Here is a 22,389-nt window from a genome sequence, read left to right on the forward strand (position 1 = left end):
CCAGCAGCAGCAGCATGTTTACACTGGTGCCCCCCCCCCCCCGCCGGAGAGGTGGGGGTTGTTTTTTGTGACGCTCCCGGGGGAGGGGGGCAGCCCTCGGTGCGCTTGGAGCTGCCTCCTGACCACCGCTCGGCTGCAGCGACGGGCGGGATTGCACTGGGAAGGTTGGCACGGCGCGGGAGAATTTTTATAATTAAAAAAATACCCCCCCCCCCCCCCGATCGATGCATGGAGAAACAAACTCAACTTATTTTTTTTGGAAGCCCAACGTCCAGTTTCTTGTAGCAAGACCATTCGAGCTGGGGGGGGGGGGGCGGAGGAGGAGGGCGTCAGCGATTGCCTACAAGCAAAAATCAAAGGCTTTGGTGCCGCCCGAAATGTGTTTTTTTTTCCGCTTACGTGTTAAGGTGCGGTGCTTGCAATTGCTTGCCCTCACGTCACTGTTGGTGGGAAGGCCTCGGCTCGATCCGCACTCTTTTAAGGACTGCCTCGTGACGTTATTGAAATACCACCGTCTCGTATTCGCATGCAATTGCGGCTCTTGAAATATTGGTAGGGTTTTTTTTTAATACCAAATTCGATTTTTTTAAAAATGGCCCATGTCTTTTTGGCTGCTGACCCCAGGGCTACAGGGAGCTCTCGAGAGCCCCTTTTAGACGACGGTGTGCTTTGCCCCCCTTCAGCCATACTAGCCAGGTCTTTTTTGAAGAGATGCGAGTACCCACACTTTACCCCACCACACAGTTGCCAATCGACTCACTGTGGCGTTACCCACCTTTATACTGCTGAGTGGACAAGTAGCGAAGGGGGGGGGGGTATTTAAGAAACTTGCCCCCCGTTGTTTCAACTACCACGTTGGCAATGTCGAATTGAACCGGTGACCTCCGGATTGCAAGTCCCGTGCGCTCGCCGTTACAACCACGGCAGGCCTACTACGGATTCATTTCTCATGGGATTTCATCGGGGTCACTGGTAAACAGCAGGTAGGCGAGTGACGACTAGTAGCCTACTCCAGTCTACCAGTGAACTGGAGTTGGCGCCCGTACTCCATAGCCACAGCCATATCGAGATGTGTGTGTGTGTAATTTTGAACTTATTTCACACCGTACGTAGCCAACCGTGATAATTGGATGTATGTTATACGTCGGGTGTGGTAATACTTTCCACGTCGCCAATCTGGACGGACTCGGCTGAACTTAAGCCCTCCTCGCAGCTAATTATTTTTCTTGTAAGGCAGAGGTGACGATACACATGCGAGTCTTGTTTTTGTCGTTGTTTCGTGTTATGCTAGGAGATGCTTTTTTTAGCATCTGAGTTCGGCGGAATCCTGGGTTTGTTACCGCTCCATTCAGACGCTCACAATGCAGACCTTTTGGGGGAGCCACTAATGCCAGGTTATTTATCCAGGAAAAGCCCCAATGAGTCTCAGGATTCCTCATCAGGAAGGGTCCCGCATCTGAGAAAATCCATGCCGATGGTGGTGCAACACTGAGTTCGAGGCAATGGTGGGATGAATTGCCGAGTGGATATCCGAGCTGATCCCACGGCTCGCCTCTAACAAGCCCACATTGACCAGTGTGGAAAAGTGTGGGTAAACACACCCTTGAGTTACGTGGCATGGGGGAGGCCTTCAAACAGCAATGGATTGACAAAGGACTAACAGTTAAAAGGTTACAGTAGCCCTACTCCATGCTTTGCTTTTCACTGTTAAAAAAAAAGAAAATTGCATGTATTTAGAAATATCTTCGTGATATCTTGATTGTTTTAGCAGATGTATTCGTTGATGTGACAAGCAAAACAAATGGACTGCTCTATGGCCTCAATGGCATTCCAGTGGCCAGAGTAAATACCATCTCCTCGCGAGAATAAATTACGTAAGGATCTGGCCGTTATATTTTCTTGCTCTGGAATGCCGTGCAGGACTTTTGCTTATGAACCCCCGCACACAAATTAAATATTGCGTATTTTTCCCTGCGCGGTGCAGTTTGATAGCATTTCACCAGCGCAGGAATGTTTCCATTTCGGAGACAGTGGCGCGCGCACCCATACATCACAGAAAGACCTCCCACAATTTCAAGATTTCGTGATTAAAAACAACAAACGAAAACGGGGGGGGGGGTCTCGGTCTCATAGAATTTTAAGCGGTTCTCTTTGCACGCCGGTTAGAATAAAGGATCTTTCACTACACAAAAGGCATTGAGGGCTTCCCTGGGGGTAAATCTGGCTTCTACTTGCAGTGGGTGGTGTGGTTGCAGTTTGCGTGTGTTTTTGTCTTGATGTTTGTGTGGGTGGTGTCGTGAGCGGCAGTGTCCGCGATTAGCGCCGCTGCGCTACGAACCCGGTAACCGGCGTTAGATTCCCTTTGACGGCCAACAACAGGTGACTCAGTCTCATTAGTAGTTGGTGCGGTATGTAAACATCGCCACTGGGGAGATAAAGGCGGTCGGGCGTGGGGTTCGCCACCCAACCCCCTCGTATGCCATGCCGGCCTTCATAGGTGCTCACTAACAGCACTTGCCCCAACAGTCTGTTGCAGGCTATACTGGGGGAGGGGGGGTGCCTTTGCCTTTGTTTGTGGGGGGTGCATGGGTAATGTGGGCGGTGCATGGGTAATGTGGGCATTGGTCCACGTGAGTGCATACATCCTCTTGTCCGTGTGCGAGTAACAGTGCAGTGGTTATCGCGTTGTTGGATCCCCACGCATCGCAAACATCGGTGGCACATTTCTGAACCAAGTCTCTGAAGCGGTGTGTGTAGCCATGAGCACTGGCGAGGCAAAAGTGGCTGGGCGTGGTGCTGACCCCACACTGCATCCTTGTGTGCCACGTCAGCCCTAATAGGTGCTCGCTAACATCACTTTCCCCAACAGCCTATGGAGGCTACATGGAGGATTTCTGTCTTTTGTACATTGAATGTCGGCTCTCTAGAATCCGAATGGGAATCATTCTTTATACTGGGGGAATCCAATGAGTTATAAAGTCCCTTTCTCACAGATGTCCATTAGTCCAGGTAGATGGGTGCTCGCCAACTGCCCTAGTCCCAATGGTCTTGGTGGCTATGCTAACTGCGTAAAGTGTATCCTTGTGCACACGACAGAAATATAAAGCGATCGATTTAAGCCGCATTTCAAACTGTTATGATGCGTGCAACTACAATATACACTGCCCATTGTTCCAAAGTAATCCAAGCTCTACGTTGGCGTCGCTTTTCTTCCGCTCTATTAACATTTGGAGCTCCGGCTGCAAACATTTATGTGCCGTGATGTCCACGTTGTATAACCGCCTATTTCGCGCTCGTCTCAGTAACTTGGCCTTTTCGACGTGTCTCCGATTCGCCCTTCTGTGCCAACAACGATGTTTTCCAGCAGGGGAGGAAGGGGAGGTGGGTCTAAATAGTTCCATGGTAGACAAAAACAAAGATCCCCCCCCCCCCCCGTGTAGCTTTAACAGACTGTTGGGGCAAGTGCTGTTTAGCGAGGTAGCACCTAATGAAGGTCGGCATGGCACACGAGGTGGTGGGTAGCCAACATCGCGCCCGGCCGCCTTTGTCTCTCCAGTGGCGATGTTTACACCGCACCAGGTACTCATTTGAGGGTGAGTCGACCTAGGGAAGGCCCAGGACGCGGTTCAAATAATCGTCACCGGTGTTGGCCGTGAGCGGGAATTGAACTCGGGTCGCCGGGTTTACAGAGCAGCATGCCAACCGCTACACACAGACAAAACAAAGATTCCCCGTATAGCCTAAGCAGACTTTTGGGGCAAGCACTGTTAGTGAGCAGCTAATGAAGGCCGGCATAGCACACGGAGGGGGTGGGTGGCCAACACCACACCCTGCCGCTACACTACCGCTCCACACACACATGGCTTTGGCATGTCCCTCCGTGCCAGAGTGTGCGTGTCACGATGTGCATCGATTAATTCGTAGTTTTGAAGACTTGGTTCACACGCTTGCGATGTAGTCGCCTAAATCGTGTGAAATAGCAGACCGTGTTATATTCGTATTAATTTGTTGTAATGGGTTTCCATTACCCCCTGTTTGCCACTACATTTGCCGTGCGTACACAGGGCACGTACAGCCAAAATCTGTCAAAAGTCCGCTGCGCGAGGAAACCGCCGCACGCCATATCGGTCACGGTGGCTGTTTGGACATACTTCACCAACACTGGCGTTGGTGAAGGTGGGTAGCAGAGATGCGGGAGCATAGAAGTACAACACCGCAGTGCCGCAGCTTCCGATGACAATTTTGCCACACAATGGATGGCCACCGGTCCAAGCAACTCCGTGCAGGTTCACATCCCGCTTCGCTTCCGAGTGCTGATGAGACGTGGGGCGCATTCCCGGTGATCTTGGTCACAGTGGCCAGAAGAGGAGGAAATATACATTCGACTCTTGATTCGAACCGTAACCCCCCCCCCCCCCCCAACCTAATCGTGACTAAAAAATAACATATGGGAGGGGGGGGAGGGTGGAGAGACCAACTCTAACTTGAATGCAGAAACACTCGGCACGGAGAGTGCTTAATTCGTTCCTCCGCGAAGGGCGTGTGCACCACACGAAACATCGCAACACACAAACACGCGCGGACGTGGCCGAGTGTTTATAGCGAGTTTGGCAGAAGGATAGGGAAGAACCACCCCACCCCCCACCCCCCACCCCCCTCGCCAGTTTTCTTCACCAAGTTTTCTTCACCAAGTTCGAAATTCGTCAACTGCGGCAGAGCCGCGCTGCCAGATGTTAGCCGTCTCTTGAACGAGCGACCGCATGGGCAACGTCACGTCGTGTGCTGGGCGACGGTACATTCGCTGGCCGATTATTTTAACTTTTTTCTTCTCGGTTGTGCGCTTCGTTAACTGCCCTGCCCATGGCCGCGTGTAATCTGCAAGCAGCGTGTGGGATCGTGTGCTCGAATGCAGTGGCCGTAATCGCCACTCTTTAGTAACGCGAAATTTTATTTGTTTGTTTCGGAACTGGAGCATACAACGGTCCGCATGCCGATATGCTCTGGAGGGGGCCCAGATCTATGGAGAAGCTCCGCTATCAGTCAGTCAAGTGGGATTTTTTTATCTTTTTGTGACGAAGCCTCTGACCGAATCAACCGAAATGCGCCCGGTTTTGCGTTCAGCCCTCGGAAGCTAAGCGGACTTGAGCCTGGATAGTGCTTGGATGGGCGACCGACGTATGCGCAAACTTTCTGTCATAGGCGGCCGTGGGGTGTGTTCTACGGTGTTAGCGGCAAAGGCCAGCGCAGCGAAATCGATTGTTGTACTGTGCTTCTGTGCTCCCCCCCCCCCTGCCTTCGCCAACGGTGACTGACCGGCAAGTTTTAAATACGGTCCCAAGAACCCACGTGGGGGGGGGGGGGGGGGAATGGGAAGGCCTTCATCCAGCAGTGGATTGACAACAGGGCTGTACATATGTGCACGTGCATGCTTGGTACACTGCACGCTGTTGCCAGTGCTTAACCTGTTTTGTTGTTGTTTGTCATCCAGATGAACGGGTGGGCGTGCAGAGAAAGACCTTCACCAAATGGATCAACTCGCAGCTGGCAAAGGCGAGCCCCTTGTACTTCCTTGTACTTCCTTGTACTTCCTGCGTTCTCCGGTTGTGCCGCCGCGATTGTCCGACGTTTTACAGATCGGTCCGCAGAACGCATCGCAAGAGGAGGGTACGCATTGTTGCCACCTCTCTGACGCCGTGCAAGGCAGTCGTTGGAGCAGGGGCCAGCGAGGGTGTCTGTTGGGGCAGCGACCGGCTTAACTGCGATTTGGTGCCTCTGATATGTGTAATATATAATTTGTTGATGTGAATGATGCCGGAAATGTTTCGCCGACCAAATGAGTGAATGTCCATTTAAAATATCCAATTTTTCAGAGCTACAAATAATGAAAGTAACGATTGTGGCGCTTGATTTAGTAAAATGTAGGTGGCTGATGTGGCCCGGGATTTGGTGCACTATGCAGGCGCCCCTGGGGACCGGGGTTCAACTCTGGGTTCAGCAGCCAGTGACTTAAACCGTGCACCTAAGTGTAGTCCGCAGCCCGTTATCCAATCGATTTGGTATGATTTATGGTGTGACTAACACTCTTTGGATGTATGATAGAGCAAATAAAAAAATACACCCATCCACATGTGTTCAGATGCTAAATTGTAACGTTGTAATTGCTTGAATTATCATTAATTATATATTCGTTTTATTCTGTTAAATGCCCGGGCATACCCCCAACCCCTATTTAACACTCCCAGCTGTCCTACTGTCACTTAAACTGCACTGCCACTTTTTAATAATATCCCCATTCTTAATTTCAAACCGTTATCATCTCATGGAGCATTTTTTTTTAATTGCTGTAAAGCGCCCTTGGTTAAAGCGCCTTTTGGTAAAGGCGCGATATGAATCTGGACGAGATAAGATGGGATCGTGAGAACGCAGCTCAAATCGTGGGCGGCTGAAGCGGACGCACCGAGCCAACGACGGCTCAGTGCGTCCGACCCCTGAGCCACCTCACCACCATGAGTAAGCGACCAGATATTTTGGCGCCCATGGCAAGGTGCGGTCGGTGTGACCTGCCCCCCCCCCCAACCCCCGGCTGCTCTGGTGCCGGCACAGCCCCCTGCCCCCCACCCAAAATAAAAATCCGAGCCTCCAACTGCAACCACTTGTTCCATTTCCAACAATTCAGTCGCACGCTTGCCACCGCCCCCCCCCCAACTCAGCAGGACAGCCGCCCCCATCCTTGCTTCCACCACCGCGGATTACTTGTCACTGTTAATCACTGGTTATTACTATCTTGGCCTCTTGAGATCTCCCCCGGTTAAACAAATACACTCGACTACGAGGCTTCTATACGCCTGGTGGGGTTGGCGACTTAAGGGGGGGGCCCCCCTTTGCCCGCTGGTTTGCCGTGATCAGCTCAGGCTGGCCTCCTCGGTTTGGCACCCGTGGGAAAGGTCAGTGAAGCCCGTGGAGTCGTCGCCGCCGGAGTGCGAGGGCTCTGACCCGGCGGGGCTTGCTCCAGGATCGACTGCAGCAAGGGGGGCGGGGAGTCGATGCATGTGTTCCCGCTCTCGCCGCCCGTCCGCCCGCCCTGTTTATGCAAAGCGACGGGGAGGAAAACCGGACACGCCGCCTCGGAAAATTTGTGCTTCTTGCTGCTTGCTGGGGCCACAGCCGCCGCCACTGCTGCTGCATGCTGGGGCCGCTGCTGCTGCTGCTGCATGCTAGGGCCGCATGCTGGGGCCACATGCTCCCACGTGTCCCAACCCCCCCCCCACCCCCCCCACCCTTGCGCGTGAATCGCAAAGCGAGACAGCATCTGGTCTTCATCACGGCTCTCTCCGCACGACCCCCTTAAGCAGCTGGCGTCCAAAACCAGATGAGATGGGGGCACGCACCCTGCACCGCGGCCTTGACAATACAGGAAGTCTAGGATGCACATGCAGCACCACTGATCTCCAATACCGGAGGAGTAGCGAACCGGGTTTTCCACGTGCACTTTATCACACAGAGCTTTTCTTTGTTGCTTGTCGCTTTTGAGCGCGTATATGTGCGTGATGAATGGCTTTCAAAAGTTGCAAGCGATCGGGGAAGGGTTCTTGTCTAATGTGGAACATGAGGCAGCCTTGGTTTGGATGCAGCCAGGCCATGCATGTCGCCATGTGGGTGAATTTTTCCGGATGTGGTGGCGAGATGTTAACGCCATCGCCTGGTATGTAGGAGGTCCTGTATATTTGGAGTTTAAATGTTCTCCCCATGGTCGCGTGGATTTTGCTCTGGGTCCCCCGGTTTCTCCCCTACACATTTTAGAAACACGCGCTTATTCGGCTGTTATACATTTCCACATAAGCCACTTCATTGAGTGATCATTTTTTTGCCAGGTCGCTTCTGAAAAAGAGCGGGGCCTTACCTGGTAAAGTAAAAACATCTTCGTTTAGTTGGTGAATGGGAAGCGCCTTCATTGCACTTTGAACCCAGTCGTCTGGGGTTGATTTCTGGCCAGGTCTAACATCCAGTGCAAGTGATATCTAAAGCAGTCTTGGTCCTCCCCAGGTCGACTGCCTTTAATGAGTATCTACTGCCTTGTGCAAACCATCAGAACTGGGCAGACAAAAGCAGGAAAGCCATGCATGGTGCCGGCCTCGCCACCTCTTTCGTGTGCCGTGCGTAGCCTTAAGGCTTTTTTTTGCTGCCGCTTGCCCCAACAGTCCATCGTGTGGGTTAATCTCGCACTCTTTCAGTGAGCCCCCTGTTGAATTCCTGGTCAAGGGTGTCATTGGCAATGGGCAACTGGCCCATCCTAGGCAGACTTATTTATAAAAATGAATGCCTGGAACGTCCCTTCATGTCAGCACCCAACTGTTGGCAGGAAACTCTGTCTGGGCATGGCGATGGGTGACAGAGGCTGTGTTTAAGCCGGGGCAATTGTCCCCGTGTATAACATAGGGTCAGCCTGGACACTCCACTTTGCACTTCAACCCGAGGACCAATTCCTGGCCGTGGCTGAAATGAGGAGCGAGTGACACCTAATCCTGGGCATCTAACTTCAGCAACCTGTAATTGACCAGCACGGTGAAATATGGCCAAACAACTATGCCCCACCGCCCCCCCCTCCCCATGTGACTTTCAAAGAAGTGGGGAAAGCCTTCATCCAGGGAGTGGATTAATAAAGCCCTCCAAATCGTGTTATAATGAATTAATCATGGTTTACATGTCAGGCCATTATGCGTAACGTGTATTACTTAGCGGTGAATGTGGAGCTCGCTGTTAATGACCAGCTGGCAGAGCCCTGTCGTGCTGCTCGGTGTGAGCGATGATGGCACGCCGTGATCGCGGCGCGTAGACTCTGGCGTAGGGTCGACGCAGCGCAGCAACAACATCATCGCTGCAACGACCGCCCTGCCTCCAACTTCTCGCCCGCTCCTAACTTGCCCCCCCCCTCCCCCCCACCACGCAAAAACCTATTTAATATCACTACCCTCTGAGCGTGGCGCTCGCCTAACCATTGGCCTGCTTCGTGTGCTGTTGTGCCGGTAATAGCAGCCCCGCAAGCAACGTGCGTCTCGGCAATCTTGGCAGGTTAAATGGACGATTTGTATGTGTGCGTGTGTGTATGTGTGCCTGTGTGTCCTCAACGTGCACATAGCCTGGCACCAGCACCGTGGTGATGTCACCGCCACTTAGTGGCGAATGGCGGTTATTGTTGTTGTCGTGTGTCCGTGGGGAGCGTTGACAGCAGTGGTTAGCGTGCTGCGCCGCTGCAAACACTGCACACAGAGTTTGATTCCTGACCACGGCTGACATCCCCTCGGTCGACTCGGCCTTAAGTGGGTACCTGGCGCAGTGTGTAAATATGTTGCCGTGTGGTTTATCAGCCTTAAAAGGCACTCGTGACCAGTGCTTGCCCCCATCAATCTGTTAAAGGCAACGTGGGGCGATGTGTGTCTTCGTTCTTTATCCTGTGCATGCAGGCTGGAAGAGACCCTATCGAAGACTTGTTCTTGGACCTGCAGGATGGTAGAAAACTCCTAGAGTTGCTGGGAGGCCTTGTTGGGTTCCAACTGGTGAGTATAACCATGCACAGAAAAATACCTGCGCACAGAGATCACTCTCTTTCGTACGGCATGTAAGCAACAGTTTGCATAGATGATGTAATCGTTGAACGTGTTAAGGTCCTTCGACCAATCCAAGGCGACCAGTAGACGCTGGTACGCATTGCAACAATATACCTGCATGGTGTGTGGCGCGGATGGCGCCCTCGACGGTAATGCGTTTGTTGCTCTGGGCTTTACCACAGTCGCGGTTTGGCGATTCGTTGATTTTCCATTGATGGAACGACGTGCAAGAGGACGCGCGTCTCGCCCGTGCTGCGTCCGAGCTCGGCTCCGTGTGGTCCACCTCCCTCGGGGAATATTTGCCAGGTCGCGAGTGGACTCGGTGGCATGTGACCATTTAGCCAGTGACCAGAGCGAGGGTTATACTGGACATGGTATGGAAATATCATCCGTGGTTGCCTGTAGACTGGAATATGTGGCCACATGAGCAGTTGCTACAGCCATGGCGAGAGGTATCCTGGACATGGTGTGCCGGGCACGGTCAGACCCGTCGGAAATGAATCCGCCTCGACTGCGTAGAGATATACGTAATGAGTAACTCGCTTTCGGGAGTCGTTGGATCAATTGTAATTTATTGCTGTGCTATTTTGTTTTGGGTAGAACAGGAGTTTTTTTTTTAAGTTTAACTCTATTCTGCTCGTGACCTACAGAAACATTAACGGTTTTTCCTTTATAATCTTGGTTCTTTCGGTAAAGTCACATAGAAGGGAAACAATAAATAATAAAAATAAAACAATACAAAATAAAAAAAAATTGGTTTTTCCTATGTGTAAAAGTAACAGGAGAGAAGAAAATCGACCGGTTTCAGTAAAAAGGTAAAAGTTTTTTGGGTGCACTAATTTATGTGTGTGTTTTAAAGGTTTTACGAAATGTTAATCGAAATGTCGTTTTGGGCAAAATATCAACTTCAGACTTGCTTTTTTTCTTTCTTTCTTTGAGGCCACATCCCATATGCGTAAAGAGTTAGTGTGTGATTTACAGGTGCCGGAAACAATCGTGGAATTTGGCTTTCAGTCCTCATTCTCTGCTTCTTGAATGTGTGCGCATATGTGCGTGTTTTATTCTTTTTTAACTGCACAAAGAGCTCAAATTTAACCATTCCTGTACTTTTTTTTCCACCAAGCTCCATAACTTCCTGAAGTGTTATTATTTATCTCTTTATATATCTTCAGTGTTTGAAGTATCAGTTGTGATTGGTGTATTTGGCATTTACACTTCATTATCATTATTTTAATTACGAAGATTGTTTACCCAGGAAGCCTGATCGAGTCTCAACCCTTTCAGGAGGGTCCTGCCAAGTTTTTTTGCAGTATGGGACAATTGAGTAATTTTCATTACATTTTGAAACGTGGCAAAGAAAATTGGACCGTGACATCGCGGCACACAATGGCAGCGACATCGCGGGATATTTAACGTCCACTGGAAAGCAGACGGCGTGTCGAGTATTTTACGGTTGATACACCCACAGTATTAACTAGAGCGGCCTTCGAGGGTAGGACTGCAAATCTCTCCAATAAGCGTTTTAAATGTACGGTACATTGAACTTCTTTCGCACCGTACGGAACCTATCGTGCTAATCCGAGGTGCTTTGTCACTTGCGCCATGCCACTGCCAGTTGGGCTTGCGATCCTAGGGCCAGTCTCCCAAGATTTATCCTTTCTCCCTCTAATTTTCTAAATGGGGGCGAGAAGCATTTGCGAAAAATTGTCTGCGTAGTCTTCGCGTTTCTGTTTACGTTTCACGCCACTCTGGTGCGATCAGGGATGTTTGGAAGGGGTTGGAGGGGGGGGGGGGTAAGGATTTAAAACAGAAACGGTGGTGCCACAAAGTCTGGGTGCGACACACGAGAACCCAGCATCTTCGCGAGAGGCCCCCCGGCAGCCCGCCCTGCCGAGTGACCGCCGCCCCCCACGACGGATTTCCTCTCTCTCCCGTCAGCCCGTGGAGCGCGGCGCGTCGCGACTCCATGCCCTCAACAACGTCACCAGGGCCCTGCACGTCCTGCGCTCCAACAACGTAAGCATGCGGAGAGGGTTCAGCCCAGTGGCAGGTTTGTCGAGTGCGCTGGCGATGAAACCTCTTAGGTTGCGCAAAGGTCGGCATCTCCTGCAGCGTAAAAGCTTCCCCGCGTTTTTTTTTTTTTACGTGTTAATGACACCGACAGCCTGGCTTGTCCAGGGCAGGGGACAATCGATTGCGTTTTGCTTGTGTTAGCTGGAGCGTCGTTGTCGCTTATTGGCCTCACTGCAGTATCGGCAAGCGAGGCTGCCTAAGCCTGTGATTGCTTGATGTGGCACGCGCCGGTGGCGAGGAGCCATTGGGATTGAAGCGAGGGGTGTGGGTGTCCGGTGGATGCAGCCCGAATGCTTGCTTTCGGGTGCGTTTTTTTTAGTTGATTCGGGCGAAGATTGGCGGCAGAAGCCAGACAAGGTGGGGGGGGGGGGGCGTCCCCCTTTTAATTCCTTGCACCGCAGCTCCGGCCAACCACGAGGCACCGCACCGAGCTGCTACAGGGTGGCAGGGCCCACGAACAACTTTAAGACGACAACGCCGAAGTGCCTCCCTCGCGATTGGCACTTCAGTTGATCCACAGCTGCATTAAACGCGCACGCATATTAAGGCGATGCACCCCCTGGAAATGCGGTGTATGTCGAGATCCATTAATCCGGGGGTCCTTGGGGCAATGATATCATTAGTGTCATTTACTTGCTGCTGCTGGGTTTTTTTTTATATTTTGCGTGAAATGAAGACGCTGCCAATTTACGGCGACGCTCGCGTAAATCTTTACTCTTTTGCTCGCGGAACCCTTTGGCATTTTGGTTCTCTTAACGTCTTTCAAATTCTCTCCCTTGGTCTTCTGGGAAATGGTGCAGAAGTCAGGTAGGCAGAAAAACACATTTTGTCAGATGCCCCTATCTGTTTCGCAAACGTCGCAGCCCTCCTGCGCTCGGAGAAAACTGCCGGTGGAATTGCAGCATTTTTCCGAGCCGGGGTATTGTTGCCCCGCGGGTAATAAGTAGGAAGGCTCCATGAAGAAAAATGTTTAATATGGCGAAATAGTGCATTTTATCATCCACATTACCTTGCCATCTTGCATTGGTTATGACTGCAACGTATTGCAGTCGATGTTGGCCTTCATGATAGCCGGCCAGGTGGCTCAGCTGCAGAGCGAGCTGCTCCAAATTTGAAAGGTTGCGAGTTCAAATCCTCAGCCCATCACATTAGGAAGCCACTGTGAGCTCTGCACTTTAAATCTAGATTGAAAACCCATTACTTTAGGACTACTTTGTGCGTGTTTAGTTTGTCCCCCCCCCCCCCAGCACCTCCGTTTAGCGCGGTTGGATAACATGCGGTGTGAAAGAAGTTCAATGTACATACATTCATCCCTCCAAGGGTTATTACAAATGTACGGCTTTGTGCAGGAGTCAGCAGTGGATGACCTTTAAGATAAGACTCACCGCCTTCGCCATGTGAATGTGGAATTTCCACCGCTGAAGAGGGGTTTTAAACAGGAGATGCACACCGCCTCGAGAAATAAACCTTTGGCCTGTCGTCGTTTTTTTCGAGTTGCCCGTGAATTTGTCCGAGGCAGTTTTTTTTATTTTATCTTGAAGAGATACATGAAATATATATTTATTTACACCGTACTTTGAACTTTCATGAACGGTAGAAAAAAACATCAAACCAATGAATGACTTCCTCTTAAGAGTGCGAAACTGCCTGAGCAAACAATGTGAGGATTGTAATCGTCAAAATGTTACTGCAAATGCTATGAGGACATCAACATAAAAGGTTAAGTTCACCGATCGTCAAAATTGTAATGTTTTTGCTCTGGGCTTGGATGAGGAATGTAAATCTCCACAGCCTAATGGGGCGTGAAATGCGAGGCATTTGGGGATGGTCATTCAGAAATCATCACTCATCATCAGTGCCGCATTCCTATGGCGCTGTGCATTTCTTGATTGATTTTATGCGCCAGCAAATGTGAGTGTCACTTAGCCCCATCTGCCGTGTTGTGGGATTTGAGTTACTTGCAAAGGAAGAGGTGGGGGAAGCTGCGATGATATTCGCTCCGACGGCCCGCTGCAACTTCCGGTAATACGTAAATTGCCTCCGTCGCCGTGCCAAAAATGTCTTCCCCAGATCTCTCTTGTCTGCGTGTTTCGTGGGGTCTATACTTTACTTGTTGTTGCCCAACGATTACGGCGAGGGTGTGATCTCACTTGGACAATGGGTGGGACGTCGCCAAATTGAAGTGGGGGCATTCGTCTCAATGCAGACGATCGTGCAAAATCGATGCTTCCAACATTTTAACAAAGCACAATGTCGTCTTACTCTCTTGCATTTGTGTGCACGCACGCATGGGATGGGAAGCGGTGGTGTGGTAGTCGGTTCACCGAGCCCGCGAACCTGGTGACCCGAGTTCGATTCCCGCTCACGGCGAAGGTCGGTGTCGGTAATTATCTGAACCAGTTCTGGGTCTCCCCCCCCCCCCACACTTTAAATTAGTACCTGGTGCGGTGTCTAAGCATCAACACTGGGGAGGCAAAGGTGGATAGGGGTGGTGTTGTGCCGTACCAGCCTTTGTAGGTACCCGGTGAAGGCACTTGCCCCAACAGTGTGTTAATGGCTATATAGGAGGGGGGGGGGCGGGGGGGTGGATATTTGTCTTTTTTCTTCTCTATGGATGTGTTTGTGCATTTATGCGCCCATGCTCAGGTGGAGCTCGTTAACATTGGGGGCCCGGACATTGTGGATGGAAACCACAAGCTCACGCTCGGTCTTATCTGGAGCATCATCTTGCACTGGCAGGTAAGGGTTATGGCAACTGGAGGAGTCGTTCACCCCTTCTGCCCCCCCCCTCCGCTCCATGGCGAGTTCACAATGCGGAGGTCATTATTTGATTGAACATCAACACCAACAACTATTTTAATGTATATAGCGTCCGAGTGCAGCTCAATCTGAAGACTCTTTTTTATTATAATTGGGTAGAAGGCAGAGGTGCGGGAATGGTCATGGGGAGTTGGAAACTTATAAGAGCCGAGAGAACACCAGTGTGGCACTGCCTGGGATGAGGCAATTTGGGCCCAGCCCACCACCACCAACAGCATCAGCAGCCAGCAGCAGCAGCAGCGCCGTTGAGTCACAGGGCATCCTCGGGGAGCTGGGGCCATACAAAGTCTCTAATTTGAAGCAATTCAAGAATTGATGAAATCATTATTTTTAACTCGGTGGTGAATGCTAGTACCTCCAAGGGCTGGATCGACGTTATGTCGCGGTACCACGGGAGATGGCGACAGCTTCGGGGCAACCTTCATGCAGCAGTGGATGATGATGGCTGATAAAAAAAAAAATACTTGTGAAGAAGATGATCATGATGATGATATTAGGTGTGTCGCAGTATAATTCGCTCAGAGCTCAGTTACTTGGCAGGAGTGTCTGTGTAAATCTTAATTCGCGAGGAACCATGCGATATTAATGCCGTCATTCTTGGAATGCCTTGGCAGCCGGTCAAAGCACTCCCGCTAATGGCTGCGCATGATTTTCTGCTCTGCGCGATGTCAGGGACTCTCTCCCATCAGGGCAGCACAAAAGCCACTCATGGCGAATTTTGAAGCAAGAGATTTTTTTTATAGCATCGTGAAATCTTGCCGTCCTTTCAGTTGCCATACGTCTGCAATGGCCGAGTCCTTGAGCACTATAATAATAGGGATAATATGTGGATTACCGGGTAGTGGCGTTTATCTTACATGGCCCTGACCCACAAGTGGCTTTTGTGCCTTTTTTAATACGCATTTGAAAAGGGCAGGAAATGAGTGCAGCTCCCGAGACAATATTGCTCGCTATCGCTTTAACGTTGCGCAGAGATTGCGCGTGGAGGCCCGTCGCGCGTTCTCTCGGCGGGTCTGGGATTGGCCGTTTGAAATTGAAAAGGCCGAGGGCAGGAAATTAAGCGGAAGCGTCGCCAGGCACCACGGAGGCGAAATGCTAACTGCTACCTCGCCTGGTATGCAGGAGGGTCGTGGGTTTGATCCCGACCCTGACGTCTGTGCATTTGGAGTTTGCACGTCCTCCCCGTGGTCACGTAGTTGCAACTAAACAAGCTTTGTGTGTTGTGAAGCATAAATAATATTTAATAATGAGAGTTATATTAATGTTACAGCCCTTTGTCAATCCAATGATGGATGAAGACCTCGCCACAAACTTTTTAGCCATAGCTGGGAAAGGGAGTGAGGTTAGTCGATTCGTAGAGCAATGTGCAAACCACTGTGGCAAAACTTGACCAAATGAAGCAGTGTGGGTGATAAAATAAATAAAAATTCTGCTCATCTCATTTGTTTGCTAAAGCAAATGCCAATAGATAACAGATGTGTGGAAGACCAATGGACCTCTCGACTAAAACGTTTAATTTATTATTATTATACATTTGTCTTCAATTTCAACATGAAGCTTTTTTCAATTCCTATGTCAATTTAATTTTTATCTGGCCAGGCGGCTCTGTGGTTATAGCATGTGACTCTCAATTACTGCCAGCAACAATCCATTAATTTGTGTTTTGACTTGATAACACAATCGGAAGCGGTTGCGTTCAATTGTAGTTTTGAGGGTCACCTCAGCTCATGGTCTAGGATTGGTAGTCCTGTGACTAATCTCACCCTTATTATGACAGAATTGTGCAATATTTACCGCTGGCCCTGGAGATTAACACTGCCCCCATTGCTCGCTTGAGCAGGAACGCTTTCATGGATTTATAGGGATAGAGGTAACCTCACAGGCATTCTCATGTCATACAGTGCAATCCTCCTTCTAAAAAGTTAACATCGTTCGCAATGTAATTCCCTTTCTATCTATCATCTGCCAGCCTCGCTGCAATGCTGATATGTAATCCGGTCCATTTGATACATCATCTGTCGATCGCCTTCGTGGTCTACCTTGTAGTCTCTGCCCAGGTGTTGTACGTACACCTTTGCATGTATGTATAGATGTTGAACTTCTTTTGCACGGTACGTAACCAACCGTCCTAATCGGAAGTGTGGGAGAAGGATAACAAACTAAAGACAAAAAGCAGTTCTAAAGAAATGGGTGTTCAATCTACATGTAGAAGTGCATAGCTTCAGTGGCCTCCTAATATCGAAAGGAAGAGCGTTCCAGATGGTCGCAGACGTGCATCTAAAAGTGTGCGATGCGGTGGACACCGTCTTTGTTCAATGGCTATCCAAAAGCCGCTGCTGCGAGGGTAACGAGTCGGCGTGATTATGGTTCATACTCCTTGCTGAGAAGATTGGCCAGGCGTTGTAGTAAAGCCTCTTCCAAACCACCTCCAGATTTGAACATGGGCCGTTAGACGCCCACAGTATTTGGAGGGCTCGCACAAGGGTCCAAGGCTCGTCGTGAGACGCAAAGAAGTGAAACGTCGTGAGACGCCAATTCTGAGCGTGCCCCACCCCCCCCCCCCCCCCCCCCCCGATGGCAGGTGAAGGATGTGATGAAGGAGGCAATGTCCGGCCTGGAGCAGACGAGCAGCGAGAAGATCCTGCTGAGCTGGGTGCGGCAGTCGACGCGTGACTGCCCCGACGTGAACGTCACCAACTTCACGAGCTGCTGGTCCGACGGCTTGGCGATCGGCGCGCTGCTCCACAGCCACAGGTGCAAGGAAGCGGGGCGAGGAACGACATCGCACGTGGCGGCGTCTCGCGAAGCTGTGAAGTTATTATAGGGGGGGGAGGGGGAGAGGCTTCTGTGCAGTCATCCGGAGAAAATTACTTTTAATCGATTGATTGCCGCGAGACCTCTCGCGTTTCGGGGCATCGGGAACATCAACCGTCGCAGGGTCGCAACAGGCCTTTGCGCAACGTCTCCTTCATAAATGGGGAGTTTAAGACAAGCCACAGTGCTGCGATTGTGGCCACGCGACCCAAACTATGGGCAACATTGTTGACCTATTGTAGTCGTGCGCTCCTTCAACGGAGGAGGAACGGCGAAAAACTGCACAAACTCGCTCCTCTGAAGCCCTCTATTCGTGGCCAGCAGACCTCGACATTGGCATTTACAGTCTCAATGTCGTATTGCCTTTGCGCGCGATACGATAGAATATTCTTGGGTCTTTCGGGAAAAGTCACGTAGATAGGTTCAAAGAAAATAACAAAAAAGAATAAATAAAACTACGACGTTTCGATCGCAACACAAGCGGTCGTCTTGCAATGCGGAACCTGAAGACGACCACTTGTGAAGACAACCGCTTGTGTTGCGATCGAAACGTTGTAGTTTTTTGTTTTTTCCTCTGAACCTATCTACGTGACTTTGCCGAAAGACCCAAGAATATGAATTCCTGCAGTCACGAAAGCTTTAAGTCCAAATAGGATAGAATGTTTCAATGCAACAATACCACAAAGGAGCAAGGGAACATTGGGGGAACCAAACAATAGACCATAGGCCCCCCTCCCTCCCTCTTAAAATCCCTCTGAATAGGGAGACAGTATAAGGTATGTGTTTTTTTATTAGCACGTTGTTTTGTGCTTAGAATTATATCTGCAATATGTGAATTGAAATGTCATTGAAAAAGGATAAAACTGTGTTCATTGCGCTCGTGTTATACAAGCAGCCACCTTGTCTCACCCCTCATCACCTTGGCTCCACAGCTGCTTCACACTGAACTTGCACATTTATTTATATCTAACATCAGAAACGTTCCGCATTGGGTCGTTTGGCCATTTCCACGAACGAGACGAGAGTTTGGCTTCGCGTAGGATGAAAGCAGATTACCGGGAGAAACCCCACATTTGTGTTTTAGTTTGTAGTCCTTTCTCCGCACCTCCAATTGGTGCTACGTACAGTGCGAAAGAAGTTCAACATACATACGTACATACCGGCGGGTGACACTCGGCACTGCCATATCCCGGGCCACACGTCGCAGCCCCATACCTATACAATCTGGAAAGCCCTGGCGGTCATTCTTTTAGGCACTCGCCAGGCTCAAGCATGCTCAGCTTCCGAGATCCGACGGGATTAACCGCATGTATGTGATGTGTGTTGAAGTTCTTTCCCCATCGTACGTAGCCAATCGTGCAACAGGTTGGCTTGTGACCCGTGACCCTCCCCCGACCAACTCATCCCTTCATCATTTTCCTCGTCTGCCCATGTGCCCAGGCCGGGTGTGTTTAACCCGGTGGAGGAGCTGCGTGAAATGACCCCTGTGCAGCGTCTGGAGAGAGCCTTTTCATTGGCCAAGGATCATCTGGGCATCGAGCGACTCCTTGACCCAGAAGGTTAATAATAACAACAACATGTGTACATGTACAACATCATCATCATCGTCGTTGTCAGTCATGGTCAATCCACTCCTGGATGAAAGCCTCCCTAACCACAAGCAGTCACCAACCCCCCCCCCCCCCTTGCCATGATCCTGTGAAGCAAAAATCTGCCCAGAGGTTACACGCCAGCTGATGTAATCGCTCCATCTCTCCCCGGTCGACGTCTTTCCGGATGCATCCCATCCTTTGGCCGCCCACTCCGTCGCTATCCGTGACCATCGGCTGTCATCGCATGCCTAGCGACGTGCCCTTCCCAAGCCCGCTTTTTTTCCCCATGGTTTGGATGATGCAAACTTGTTAATGTGCGGCCATATTGTCCATCCGCTGCTGGATGAAGGCCTCCCCCACACCATACATGTTGTGGGCGGTGACGAGACGAGGGCACGCTGCTCCGTGTGGACTGGTGAAAAGGGGGTGACTCGGTTACTGGTTCTGTTATTGCTCGCCACTGATGTTAGCCGTGGCTGGAAATTGGAACGCAGGTCGCCGAGTTCATAGCGCACCGTACTATAAATCGCATTACTTTTTCTGTTTTTAACCAAGGTCCCCTGTGAAACCGCTTATGACTGAATGTTTCTTTACCTGCGTCAACAAATAAAAAACAATCCATCAATAATGAAATAACCGTGACGGTAACAAAATTACAATGCACAATAACAAACAAAATAAACTTAACCCGCTGGCTTAAAGGCATCCAAATTATTGTACGGACACATTTATTGCGTTGGACCTTTAAAAAGTTGCATTTATTTGTTCCGTGTTGGGGGCAGAATTATTATTATTATTTCGGAACGGATCGATAAGTAATTTTTCAACACAAACAGAGGATATTGCTGCAGTGCGTGTGCCAGCCACTGCTGAGGCTTGTTACTTCGGATTAGAATGTGAAAGCACAGCTTTTGTGTAATCGGTAGACACACAAACAACTTTCTTCTTTTGTCATTGTTCATACCAGATTCTTTACGAGTTATGTTTTTTTTTTAATCTAGAAAACTAAGACATTTGTTTTTCTCACTGGGGATAACAACAATCGTAAAAAAATATTACGCACGCAAATTTTGAAAACGGACCAAAGTTCGAGTGCGACTCGAGAGGCACGAAGCTCAGCTCAGTGACCTAGAAAAGGGGGCTTTGCCAGGACAGGCTCATCGTCGTCGTTGCCAAGTGATGATTTTTGAACGCGAACGAAGAATGTAAAAGCGGCATGGAATTCGGGCTGGAATTCCGGACGGAAGGTGTCCATGGCGAACCGGCAATCGGCAGCTCCACAGTCCATGATTTTTTGGGACGAGCAAATTCAGGGATTCGCTGCGCAGGGCACATCGGTTTTGAGAGGGAAGAGTTAATAACGACGATGCCGCCAGGCTTGACGGAAGACCTGAGGGTAAAGGGTGTTGAAAACTAATTTCTTTAGAACTGCTTTTTTTTATTACGCTTTGTTATCCTTTCCCACACACCTCTGATTTTAGCACGGTTGGCGAGGGGGACAAAAAATAAGTTTGACGTACGCGAGGTGGTGGCAGATGATTGCTCGCCCGTTGTAGTGACCGCCATCGCGTTGCTTCGCAGACGTGGCGACGGCGCGCCCCGACAAGAAGTCGGTGCTGATGTACGTGACGTCGCTCTTCCAAGCGCTGCCCCAGCGCGTGTCGCCAGAGTCCCTGCGCGAGGTCGAGTCGCTGCCCTGGAACACCGCCGGCAGCGGCGGCGGCGGCGGCGGCGGCGGCACAAACTCGCCCGACCCCCTGCGCCACCGCCATCGCGCCTACGCCGGGACGGACCCCGCGCTCCTCCCACCGCGGCCGCTGCCCTTGCTCGCCGAGCGCGAGTCGCCAGTCCCCGGGCACCGGTCGCCCGTGTCGGGCAGCCGATCGCCGCTGCCGGGGCAAAGGTCGCCACTGCCGGGCCGGGATTCCCCGCGGCTGAGACGCGCCTCGGCGTTCCCGTCCCGCGAATCGCTGGCGTCCGGCCGATCGTCGCCGTTCCCTTCCTGGGAGCTGTCGCACTCGGGCCGCTCCTCGCCATTCCCGACGCGGGAGTCACCGCTGCCGGGAGGTTTCTCGCCCCGTCCCGGACGCCAGGGTCCCGCGCGGGAGCACAAGTCGCCTCTGCCGGCTAGGAAGTCGCCCAGCATCGGTAGAAACTCGCCGGACCCGCGCGACTCTCCCGTCGCAGGGCTCGGCTCGTCACTGCCAGAGCTGATTCCTCCGTCGCCAGTGCAGCAGGATTTGTCCCCTGGTGGCCAACGCGATGAGGTGCCGTGTGGATCGTCCCTACCTGCTGCTCATGTGCACGATAGACGCCGTGCAGGGGATGACTCCCTTGCTCCGACGCAAGACGCAGCTGAGACGGAAGCAACCCCGCTGCTGCCCTGTGTCAGTCTCCCACGGGTAGGTCTTCTGTCACATTAACAAAAAAAATCACTTTCCAGCTTCGTCTATAAAGATAATCTAACATGAACAAAACTTTGCGACAGAGTTGTGCTGCTAATCGATACTTGCCCTCCGGTATCTCCAGTGATAAGGAGATACCCTCGGTCCTGCCAGCTGCTACAGTATCTGGGCCCCCTTGTCTCATCACAGTCGAGGGGATGTATTGCTTTTTTAAGCGAGCAAAACTGTTATCACTAATTACAGACTTTCAAGGGCAAAATGTTGGAACGCAAAATGGAATTCATTATGGTGCGTGGTTATTTGACGTTTTTTTCATTAATAACACATTTGTAACCGATGCAAAAACCCATCGGCTAGAAATACGCAAGCAGGCTTTAAACAAAATAATAACGCTAATATACATATAATGAATAAAATGTGCTTTGGGCAGCAAAAGTACAACATGAAATACCCAGCATGCTTTGCATCTCAAATTGATGGCACCACGCTTGCATATGTTTTACATACAGCCTGTGAAATTGTATTTTCATTACGTGATCAACAAAAGTAGGCCGATTGAAATAATCTTTAGTTGCATTGCAGAGGTTCAGAAAGAGCGTATAGGTACGAGCGATATCAGTGCAGCAATGATCTACATTGAAAACTCGTTTCTTTTTAACTGCTTTGTGTGTTTAGTTTGTTGTCCTTCCCCGGCACCTCCGATTACTACGTACACTGCCAAATAAGTTCAACATACATGTATACACGCAAAGAAAATTTTTTATTCTGCTGGAACCTGCGTTGACCCTACCCAGTTTCGCAGAGTCTGCATCGCCCTCGGCTCGAAAGCCTCCCAGGGTTGTTTGTGTCAATGACACTGACTGCCTGGCTCATCAGGACAGCGGCGATTGATTGCATTTTGCTCGTGTAGCTCGAGTGTCGTCGTTGCTCATTGCCCCACTGCAAGCTTTGCAAGCGTGGCTGCCTACGCCTGTGATTACTTGATGCTGCACACGTAAGGAGTGAGGAGTCGTTGGGATTGAAGCGGTGCAAGCTGAGTGTCGGTGAATGCAGCCGAACACTTTGCGGACTGTTCTTGCA

The 22,389-nt window shown here is 50.6% G+C and overlaps 1 protein-coding gene across 8 annotated transcripts in view; it reads left to right on the forward strand.

The window, feature by feature from the left end:
• LOC116953433 (dystrophin-like) overlaps window positions 1-22,389 on the forward strand; it is a 373,535-nt gene that overhangs the window by 75,924 nt on the left and 275,222 nt on the right. For all 8 annotated transcript variants that reach the window (XM_032973644.2, XM_076074969.1, XM_076074971.1 and 5 more), the window contains 7 exons: window positions 5,489-5,550; window positions 9,462-9,554; window positions 11,544-11,621; window positions 14,325-14,417; window positions 17,080-17,252; window positions 18,753-18,871; window positions 20,486-21,306. In XM_032973644.2, coding sequence (XP_032829535.2) covers window positions 5,489-5,550; window positions 9,462-9,554; window positions 11,544-11,621; window positions 14,325-14,417; window positions 17,080-17,252; window positions 18,753-18,871; window positions 20,486-21,306 — 1,439 coding nt within the window. The remainder of the gene's footprint in view (window positions 1-5,488; window positions 5,551-9,461; window positions 9,555-11,543; window positions 11,622-14,324; window positions 14,418-17,079; window positions 17,253-18,752; window positions 18,872-20,485; window positions 21,307-22,389) is intronic.

Source organism: Petromyzon marinus, chromosome 51, assembly GCF_048934315.1.
Source record: "Petromyzon marinus isolate PM22_M1 ecotype Great Lakes invasive population chromosome 51, UKy_Petmar_22M1.pri1.0, whole genome shotgun sequence".
Lineage (NCBI taxonomy): Eukaryota > Metazoa > Chordata > Hyperoartia > Petromyzontiformes > Petromyzontidae > Petromyzon > Petromyzon marinus.